This window comes from Rhincodon typus, chromosome 2, assembly GCF_021869965.1.
Source record: "Rhincodon typus isolate 14 chromosome 2, sRhiTyp1.1, whole genome shotgun sequence".
Lineage (NCBI taxonomy): Eukaryota > Metazoa > Chordata > Chondrichthyes > Orectolobiformes > Rhincodontidae > Rhincodon > Rhincodon typus.
The window spans coordinates 107,755,693-107,766,994 of NC_063333.1; the positions used below are offsets into that span (position 1 = coordinate 107,755,693).

The window sequence follows — 11,302 nt, forward strand, 5'->3', positions numbered from 1 at the left end:
TTCCTGATTTACAGCATCTGCAGTTCTTTCAGTTTTTATGACATCAGATTATTTCCAAATGGGCACAGATAGTTGAAATGACATAATTTCATCTGATTTTACCAGAATGAATATGTTGTGATTTGTATTTTTCTCTCTCCTCTAGTGGATACAGATATGTGAAATAGATTCTGTGAAAGAACGACAAGCTGTTTGCGAAGAGATATTCAAAAATGACCAGGAAGAATACAGGTTGTATGAAGCCGTGAAAATTCTCATGTTGGCCAAGGCTATTGAACTCGATAATGATAAAATGCAAGAAAAGGAAATCCCTCTCTTCTGTTGGCTGCTATTTGCTCGTGATACTTCTGCTGATCCTTATCAGTTCATGAAGAATCATTTGAATCATGTTGGTTACACGGGTGGACTGGATCAGGTAAGTGATTGTAATATTAAAAATCTTGGAATAAAATATCAAAGCCCAGGAGCAGTGCTTCATAAGTCCAAAATTACCCAATGATTTTATTCTGCAGATCACATAGGTACTTTTCTGTGTAGTTCTTTCATTTGTTATCTTTTGTTTCATGACGGTACACCTATACAATATTAATCTAAATGTAGCTTTTGCAAGATGGAGTTGGCACAGTAGCTTGGAATAGAACATTTCAACTTGGTCAGGTTGAAGACACTTGGCATCTCCTTTCCAAGGATCCTGATGAAAATTGCAGTTGCCTCTAGTAAGCAGTCATTCTTCAAGAACTGCAGATCCCTTGCTACTAATTGCTGTGATTTAAACAAACTTGAGCATTAACATTTAATTGCTTGTGAAAATTCCCTGTTATAATCCCCCTGAATGTGACTACAGGCAGGATCAAGTCTTTGAAAATACTATGCCTCCTACTTTAAGCACACAAAAGAGGAAGAAAAGTGAAAGATAACACAGTGTGGAGCTGAAGGAACACAGCAGTCCAGGCAACATCAGAGGAGCAGGAAAGTTGACATTTCAGTTCGGGACCCTTCTTCAGAAAAGTGAAAACAGATTGAGGAAAAGCTTTGTTTCTCAAGGGATTAATTTTTTCTGAGTGACTAGAAAGGTTTGCTATAAAACATCAGAGTCACTGAGATCTACAGCATAAAAAAATGCCATTGCATCTGCACCAGTCAAGAGCAACCACCAAACTATTCTAGTCCCACATTCCAGCACATGGCCTATAGCCTTGTGTGCCTTGGCTACACGAGTGTACGTCTCAGTACTATTTAGATGTTATGAGTGTTTCTCCCTTTACCACCTTTCAGGCAGTGAGCCACTTCCAGGGTGAAAATGTTTCTCCTCACATCTCCTCTCAGCCTTCTGCCACTTTCCTTAAATCTATGCCCCTGATTGATCTTTCCATCAAGGGGAAAAGTTTCTTCCTGTCTACTCTATCTGTGGCCCTTAAATTTTTATACATCCCAGTCATGTCCCCCCTCAATCTATTCTGCTGTCAAGAAAACAACTTTAGTTGATCCAATCTCTCTACATAACTGAAATTTTTCAGCCCAGGCAATATCCTGGTAATTCTTCTCGGCACCCTTTCCAGTGCTATCGCATCTCTCCAATGTCGATTCCAGAACTGCATATAGCGCTCTAGCTGTAGTCTGACCAGTGTTCCAGCTTAACCTCCCTGCTCTTAAACTCTGTGCTTTAACTAATAAAGACACGTATACCACGTGCCTCTTATGACTTTGTCCACTTTCCTGATACCTTAAGGGACTGGTGTACGTGCACACCAAGATCTCTGTGATATTTGGTGCGTCATCATGTATTCCCTTGCCTTGGTTGTCCTGCCCAAGTGCATTGCCTTACACTTATTTGGATTGAATTCCATTTGCCACTGATCAATCCTTTTGACCAGCCTGTCTGTATGCTTCTGTAATCTAAGACTATCCTCCTCACTATTTACCACCTGCATTTGTGTATCATCTGTGAAATTACTAATCAGCTAGTGTTGAAGTAGAAAGCACCAAGAACTCCATGTTTAATAGTCACAAGGCTAGACTGAAATATCCGAAATTGCCTTGAAACCACTCCCAGAAAACAAAAGGGAAATTGACTAAATTAATGTCCTAGATGCTGACAGTTGCCATAAAAAAAAAAGTAGAGTCGACATTAGACTGGGGAGATCAGCTTAAACCCCACCTCTTCCCCCAATTTTACCATTGAAAGCATGGGTCACGGAATTAAGTGCACATGAGCTAAAGCGTGTTACCAGCAGGAAAGATGGTGGTATGCTGGAAGTGTTACAGGGCTAGTAATCCAAAGGCCCACTCTAATGCTTAAGTTACAGGGGTTCAAATCGCACCATTGCAACTTGTGGATTTTAATTTTAAAGTATCTGGAGTTGAAAACTGTTCAGCTCCATGTCAAATCAGGAGTGGGATGGAATTTTTTTGGCTTATCTGGATGGGTGCATCTCCTCCACCATTGAAGAAGCTCAATACCCTCCAGGCCTCAGCAGCACTCTCTCAATGACACCTTATCCACAAGTCTAAACATCACTCCATGCATTAGTGATGTGCAGTGACTACAGTGTATGTTACGTACAAAATGCAATGAAGAACTCAGCAATGTTCCTTTGAATGCACCTTCCAGTTCCATTATCTCTATCATCTATCTCTACCATGGGCAACAGACAGATTGGGATACCCCCACCTGCATGTTCCCTCTAAGCTGCACACCATCTAAAATTAAAACTGTAGTATTGTTCCTTCGTTGTCACCGCATCAGAATCCTGAAACTCTGTGTTAGGGCCTCAATTATTCACACTCATTAATAATGACATAGGAACTCATATATCCAAATTTTCTAGAGAGACAAAGTTACGTTGCATTGTAGGCAGGGTGGGTGATAGCATAAAATTACAAAGGGATATTGATTGACTAGTGAATGGGCAAAACTATGGCAGGTGGAGTTCAAGGTAAGTAAGAGTGAGGCCATCCGTTTTGGTCCAACAAAGGATAGATCAGAGTATTTTATAGACATTATGAAGTTAAATACAGTTGGTTTTCAAAGAGTCTTGGGTATTCAGGTATATAGATTCTCAAATACCATGAACAGGTGCAGAAAATAGCCACGAAAGTTAATAGAATACTGACCTTTGTATTTAGAGGACTGAAGGATAAGGACACAGATGTTACGCTGCAGTTATACAAAACCTTGGTTAGACCCCATCTGAAGTACTGTGAGCAGATCTGGGCACCATACATTCAGAAGGATGATTTGCCCTAGATGGAGTACAGTATAGCTTTACAAGAATAATACCTGGACTTCTGTGGTTAAGTTATGGGGAGAGATTATACAAATTAGGCCTGTTTGCTCCAGAATTTAGAAGATTAAGGGGATGATCTGGTCAAAGTCTTCAAGATATTAATGCGAAAAAGCAGGATAGATAAAGATAAACTATTTCCACTGATTGGGGATTCTACAAACCGGGGGCATTGTCTGAGAATTAGGGCCAGACCATTCAGGAGAAATGTTAAGAAGCACTTTCATACGAAAAGGGTGGTAGATGTTTGGAACGCTCTTCCACCAGTTGCAGTGAGTGCTGCATCAGTTGTCAATTTTAAATCTGACATTGCTTAACAAAAAATTATGTAAGATATTAAGGAGTATGGGTCAAAGGTAGGTGTGTGGGGTTAGGCCTTCAAATCAACCAAGGTTTCTTTGAATGGTGGAACACCTTGAGGTGTTGAATGGCCTTCTCCTCTTCCTCTGTTCCCAATTCCCTTTGTTAACAGCACTGTGAGTGTATCTGCAGCACGTAGATTTCAGCAGTTCAAGAAAACTGCTCACCTCCACCTTCTCAAAGACAGTTGAAGATAGCCAACAACTGCTGACCTAGCCTGTGATGCCCACATCTTGTGAGGGATTAAACTAAAACCTAGAAGGCTTTTCCACCATGAGTGTAGGAGATTCTTCTATAGGTCCCTTAACGGTCAGAAAGGAAGGAAAGAGCAGATATGTAGGCAAACTTCAATGAAGTATAGAAGTAATAACACAGTGATAGTGGGGGATTTCAACATCCCCAACATTTAACTGAGATAGCCGTAGTGTGAAAGGTTCAGAGGGAGCAGAATTCTTAAAATACATTCAGGAGAGCTTTTTAAGCTAATAAGTAGAAGGCCTACAAGTGAGGGTGTGCAGACCTTGACTTAATTATAGCCAACGAAGCCGGCAAGTTGTTGAAGTATCAGTAGAGGAGCAATATTATTACGGAAAAGGTCTGTATTCGAAGTTCTAAACCAGGAGAAGGACCATTTTAATAAGGTAAGATGTGATTTGGCCAGAATGAACTGGGAGCATGTACTTTTGGGGAATTATGTGTCAGAGCTATGGGATGCATTCAAGAAGGAAATAGGGAGAGTACAGGGCCAGCATGTGCCAATAAAGACAAAGGGTGGTACCCAACAATTCCATTGAACCTGGATATCGAAGGATGTTCAGGATTGGATGAAGAGAAAAAGGGAGGCTTATGGCATATGTTGAAGGTTCAGAAAGCAGAAGCCCTGGAGGAATATAGAATGTACAAGGGAAACTTAAAAAGGGAATTTGAAGAACAAAAACGGTGCATGAAAGGATATTGACAGGTAAAATTAAGGAAAATGCTTAGTTATTTTACATGTATGTTTAATGATAAAAGGATATAGGGAAAGAGTTGGGCCCAATAAGGATCATGGTGATAATTTGTGCGTGGAACCAGAGGACATTATGTAGGGTTTTAAATTAATAATTTGTGTTGGTGTTCACTCATGAAAGGGATGTGCATATAGAAATCAGGGAGGACTGTGATATACTTAAATACACTTGCATTGTGACAATGGAGGTTCTGAGTAGTCTGGCATGCTTAAAAGTGAATAAATATTCAGGGCCAGATGAAATGCATCCCAGGTTGCTGACGAGGCAAGGCAGGAAACAGCAAAGGAGGAATTTTCAATTCCTCTGTGGCCACAGAAGTACCAAAGGACTGGAGGACATTCAATGTGGTACTGTTATTCAAGAAGAGAGCAAAGGATAAAACAGGGAACTACATGCCAATCAGTTTCATCTCCGTGATGGGGAAGCTATTGGAAGCAATTCCGAAGGACAAAATTAATCACTTGGAGAGGCAGAAATTAATCAAGAACAGTCAGCATTGGTTTGATAAGGGGAGATCATGTCTGACCAACTTGATTAAATTTTTCAAAGAGGGGACCAGGTGTTTAGATGAGGACAATGCATTTGACGTAGTCTACTTAAACTTCAGTAAGGTTTTTGACAAGGTCCTTCATGGTAGACTGATAGCAAAGGTAAATCCAAAAGATTTGAGGTGCATGAGATCCACAGTGACTTGGCTGCGTGGTTTCAGAATTGGCCTGCCCATAGAAGGCAGGGGGTAGTGGTGGAACGTTGTCTTTTGGGCTGGAGGTCTGTAACTAGTGGTGTTCCACAGGGATTCGTTCTGGGATCTCTGCTGTTTGTGATATATATAAATGACTTGGATGAAAATGTAGATGTGTGGGTTAGTAAATTTGCAGAAGACACAAAAATCGATGGCGTTGTGGATAGTGTAGAAAGTTGTCAAAGGATACAGCGGGACATAGATCAGTTGCATATATGGGTGGAGAAATGGCAGATGGAATTTAGTCTGTGTAAGTGTGAGGTGCTGCACTTTAGGAGATCAAATGTTAAGGAAAAGTATACAATTAGTGGCAGGACCCTGAACAGCATTGATGGACAGAGGAATCTTGCGGTTCAAGTCCATTGCTCTCTGAAAGTGGCTATACAAGTAGATAGGGTGGTAAAATATGCTTGCCTTTATCGGTCGGGAAATTGAGTACAAGAGTCAGAATGTCATGTTGCAGCTTTATAAGACGTTGGTTAGGCCACACTTAAGAGTTCTGCATTCAATTCCACATATAGAAAGGATATGGAGGCTTTGGACAGGGTGCAAAAGAGGTTTACCAGGATGCTGCCTGGGTTAGAAGGTATGAGCTATAAGGCGAGACTAGAAAAACTCAGGTTGTTTTCTCTAGAGCATGGAGGCTGAGGGGAGACTTCATAGAAATCCATTAAAATTATGAGATGCATAGATAGAGTTGATTGTCAGAATCTTGTTCCCAGAGGTGAAATGTCTGAAACTAGCGGGCATGCATTTAAGGTGAGGTTGGAATGTTCAAAGGAGATGTGAGGGGCAAGACTTTTACACAGAACGGTAGGTGTGTGGAACACGCTGCCGGGGTGGTGGTGGAGGCAGATATGATGGGGGCACTTAAGTGACTTTTAGATCAGAGCATCCCACCCAGACCCATCCCCCTATAACCCACCTAATCTACACATCCCTGAACACTGGGCAATTTAGCATAGCCAATCCACCTAGCCTGCACATCTTTGGATTGTGGGAGGAAACCGGAGCACCCAAAGGAAATCCACGCAGACACAGGGAGAATGTGAAACTCCACACAGATGGTTGCCCGAGGGTGGAATTGAACCCAGGTCCCTGGTGCTGTGAGGCTGCAGTGCTAACGACTGAACCACTGTGCTGCCGATGATAAGCATATGAATATGCAAGGAATGGAGGGATATGGATCAAGGGCAGATTGAAGGGATTGGTTTAACTTGGCGTCATGTTTGGTATAACATGGCAGGCCAAAGGGCTCATTCATGTGTTGTATAGTTGTACATTCTATGTAAGAGCCCATGGGATCCAAGGAAATTTGACTGATTGAGTGACAGGAAGCAGAGGGTGATGGTGGAAACAGGAAATCCGTTTCCATTGAGTTTCCAGACGGCTGGGTGTTGGGGCTCTTGCTATTTGTGATATGTTAGACTTGAATGTAGGAGGGTTGATCAGTAAGTGTGCAAATGATATGAAAATTGGTGAGATGGTAAATGGTGAAATTAGCCTTAGATTACAAAAGGATGGAAATGAGTTGATTAGTGGCAGATGGAATTCAATCTGGGTGATCGTGAGATTATGCACTTGGATGGGACCAACAAGGCAAGGGAATACATGATAAATAGTAGGACCCTGGGAAGCATTGATGATTCAGCAGGACCTTGGTGTGCATGTGCACTTGTACCTCAAGATAGGGAGAGGTAGATAAATTTGTTCAGAAGGAATATGATTACTTGCCATTATTTGCCAAGACATAGAGTTTAAGAGCAGGGAGGTGATGCTGGAACTGTACAAAATGTTGGTTAGGCCATGTCAGGATGGTAGAAGCATAAACCCTCTTGATATTTAAGAAATATTTTGATGTCTACTTGTGATGCCAGGGCGTATGAAGCCTTGGGCCAAGTGCTGGAAAATGGGATTAGAGTAGTTAAGTGATTGTTTTTGACCAACTTGATGGGCTGAAAGGCACTTTTATGTGGTGGTATAAATAAGTACATGGATAATGGGATTTTCTGATTGGTACAATATGTGGTGATGACACTATTGAGTTAATTTAGCTTTGTGGGAAGAAGCTGTGGAGGGGTGATTAAATTCACAGGACAGCACAGCAGAGATTACAGTCCAGATATTCCTGAACATTGTGGACAGGGTTCGATTTATACCATTAAAGTCTCGGACATTATAGAATAAGCAAGTTATTCCATTATTTAGATTGTGTGCCAAAATCCCCTGGAACATTTTGTTTCTCTCAATGAATAGTTAATTGTAAGCATCTCTGTTTGCTCCTAACCTCCCTCTCTCTATCAGTTCCCCAACATCACCCCAAGTCAAAGCAGATATGGCCTTGGTTTCTTTTTGTTTAAATAGACAGTTTGGTGAGTTTATCCTTGAAGAGGCTTAATTGTTCATGAAAATTTGATGTTGAAGTAGATTGCAGATCAAAAATCCTACCAAATTGAAATTAGTTTGGAGTAACATTTTACATGCATTTTCTAGGTGTTAAGTGGATTAAGGCTTTCTCGTCTACTGTTTATACCACATTAAATTGAAATATAATTGCGCAGTACAGAAGGACTGGTTCATAATATGAAACATCAGGTTGCTGATCTTTCAAATCACTCAGGCACTGGATTGTTAGCAAAGTAAACACAACATAGTTGGACTGACCACATTTTGTGGGCAAAAGAAATGTAGAGAACCTTCCAAAAATCCCTTGTTTAAGCAAACCACTGTAACTTGACATAACCAAGTCCATTGGACTTTGGCATGTACCAACTCAGCAAAGAGAGTCAATTTCCAGGTTGGCTATATGTTGCACAGCGAGAAGCTACATTTTGATCAATTAAGGCTTTGAGAATTAAGCAATTGATTGGCTATGTACTTATATATAGTTTGTTATTCATTGTAAAGCAGTGAACAAGCTTATTAATGGCTGTATAATCTGGTTTTTTTTTAGGTTGAAATGTTTCTTCTGGGATACTCCCTACAGTTAACTATCAGAGTTTTCAGGCTATACAAATTTGGAACTGATGAGTTTGTCACTTTCTATCCTAATGATCATAAAGAGGACTGGCCAATGGTTACGCTAATAACTGAGGATGACAGACATTATAATGTACCTGTGGAGAATGCTCAAGTGACCCAAATATAAGATGAATTTCATTGCACTATGTTATTCCCTTGATCTAGAAATAAATTGTTACACTCTTCTGTTGATCTGAGAGTGCTGCTTTTTAACCTTTTAATTGTTGGGGGAGAAACTGCAGCAGAAAATACATAAACTGGAAAATGTATGGCTCAAAGTTTAAGAAATAAGCTTCTGTAAATAAAAGGGGTTGACTGTCTGAACCTGTCAGCCAGAGGAGCAAGCAAAATAAATTTAAAATGGTAGATTTGTTGTTATGCACTTTTGCTATCCATTTACATTTTGTAAAATGATTGACTAAATCTATACAGAAGTCAGAAAATGCCATTTTAAGTGTTTCTTGGGTATGGTGTAAATAAACATTAGTGATTAAATACAACTATTGTATTGCATAATGATTTGATTTTTAAACATTTTTGTTTTTCTTTCAGCTGATAGATTTTTTTCATTCTTTGTTCTAAAATTTTCTTTAATGTGATACATATGTCTAACAATTTGCTGAACTCCATTGTTAAAGGATCAAAAACAAAGTTACTGGAAAATCTCAGCAGGTCTGGCAGCATCTGTGAAGGAGAAAACAGAGTTAAAGTTTCGGGTCCGGTGACCCTCAGAACTGAGGGTTCCTGATTTACAGCATCCGCAGTTCTTTTGGTTTCCATTGTTAAAGGTTCTGATATCAATTCATGACTGCTGTGAATTTTTATTTGGAATTGCCCGTTGTTTTAATTTTCTTTTCAGCCCTGCCAGAGCAAGTCTTTGAACAAATTTACTGTTTCCCACTTAACTAAGACATCTACCAGTTCTGTTCACCATAGTTTACTGGAGCTGACATGGAATAATCAGATTTCGCCATTTGCAATGGAATGACTGAATCCCTTTTTTTGGCAAAGTGCTTTTTAAGTGAGATTCATGACAGATGGTCTGCCATGCCAGTTGTCAACTTTCCTCATGCAGTCGTGTGGATAGATTGGTGGAAATGCTTAACATTGCCTGGAATTTGTGACATTTGTGCTATTGGTACTATGTTTAAAAACCAGCTCCAGAGCACTTCAGACATAGAAAGCCAGGAACTGACCTTTGTACTGTGGTTTTCTACCATTGGAACTCAGCAAATGGCTCACAAAGGGAATCTAGCATTCTGCTTTGCAGATAGAAACCTGGAGGTGATAGCAGACAAGATTGTTGAGAAAGGGTAGTTTTTTTCATTATTTTCTATGATACCTCACAGTCAAACTCTCTGCTACTGCACATGGTTCTCATCAAGACTCGTAGACTACAAATATCACAACTGCATGTAGCAGTTCACCCAATGGCTCCCACTCATCTAATCCTCAAGCTACTAACCCCTCCTACCGTTTGGAATTCCTCCACCTCCTTCGGGGTTCTTCAGCTAGTCTTCCATCCGAAAGCTGTGCAGCAGCTATGTGATGTGCTTGTTATTGCTGAGCTTGGTGACAACATTGTTGCTGTTATGTGATTTTTAGCCATTCCACAAAAAAGTCCTGAGAGTGCTGGTTCCATCTCAGATGAGGCGATCAGGTAATCTGTGGGTAATGTCAAAAATAGAACAGCATATCTGGCCCCTCACATTAGTCACAATGAAGTGATATGTCTATGGCCTCACACTTTGGCCTTTTTACAAATGCAGAGCCTGCATGTCACAATGTCACGCCTTGATAAGGAGTACCGAACTCTGTAACCACGTGCAGTTGTATGTTGCAGACCCAAAGCACCAGTGCTGGGTGAGTTAAATGCAGGCACTTCGCCGCTGTGATAGCATCCCTTCCCAAAATAAATCTTAATCTAACATCACAGGCCATGTCATTTGCATACTTGTTGTAGTTAGGTGAGAGACTGTGGCAGCTCTGAAGCATTGTGTATCAGTGTCAGGTATGAAAATCAGTGCTTTTAAGTGTACATCTGCATGGCTTTGCTCATCTGATGTGACGAAATCAATTGATGCAAAATACATGATAGTCATAATTGCTTGACGCAATAGCTGTAATTGTAATAGTTGCCAAAAGAATTATATTTCCACTGAATTCAATTTGACAGTTGATGGGTAGTGTTACAGAATCAGGAGTGCATTATTTTTATAAATGTCCCTAGTTAATCTTCTCACGCAAATAATTGCATGCTACCCCTGAAGATAATAGCAGTAACTAACTCTACCAAATCGCAGTGGAAACCATTTTGTCTTTATTGCACAGTTGAGTTTAGTGAGAAGATGGCAAGGTTTCAACTTCACAAACTTGAGTTGCAGGCTCTGCCTGAGTTGAACAATAATTCCATCCGTCACGTTTCCTTTTGTATTACTGCCCCTGCATTCCCAATGATCTATAACCTCTCCTGAATTGTGTTCAACTCCTTTATGTTACTTTTAATGTTCCCCATTCACCCTCTTGGCTTTGCAAGCTGCCTTGTCCTTGTTGGCCATGCACTTCATACTGAGGTTAGAGAGATTGTCAATTGTTCAAAGCCTCTCTTCTACAGTTTTCCATCTCTGCTGTATGAGACCTCACCCTTCTGCCTCAAATTGTCCTTTTTCACTGTCATCATTCCCTCAGCAATCAAGACCAATAAACCTCAACATCTGAATTGAGCATCCTACTTTGCCTGGGACTCTACAGGTTGCCTCTTGATGAGTCTATTGATGCTTAATAGTCCAATGCACAGAATGATTGTGGCCTACCCTTTTGAATTGACTTGGGAGCACAGCTTCAACTGAGCATGGCCTGGCCCCTGGATTCAGGTTGGCTGAAGA

The 11,302-nt window shown here is 40.6% G+C and overlaps 1 protein-coding gene across 11 annotated transcripts in view; it reads left to right on the forward strand.

The window, feature by feature from the left end:
• LOC109919363 overlaps window positions 1-8,917 on the forward strand; it is a 62,443-nt gene extending 53,526 nt beyond the window's left edge. For all 11 annotated transcript variants that reach the window (XM_048609638.1, XM_048609658.1, XM_048609652.1 and 8 more), the window contains 2 exons: window positions 146-415; window positions 8,350-8,917. In XM_048609638.1, the coding sequence (XP_048465595.1) occupies window positions 146-415; window positions 8,350-8,544 (465 nt within the window). In that variant the 3' untranslated portion in view covers window positions 8,545-8,917. The remainder of the gene's footprint in view (window positions 1-145; window positions 416-8,349) is intronic.
• The last annotated feature ends 2,385 nt before the right edge of the window (window positions 8,918-11,302 follow it).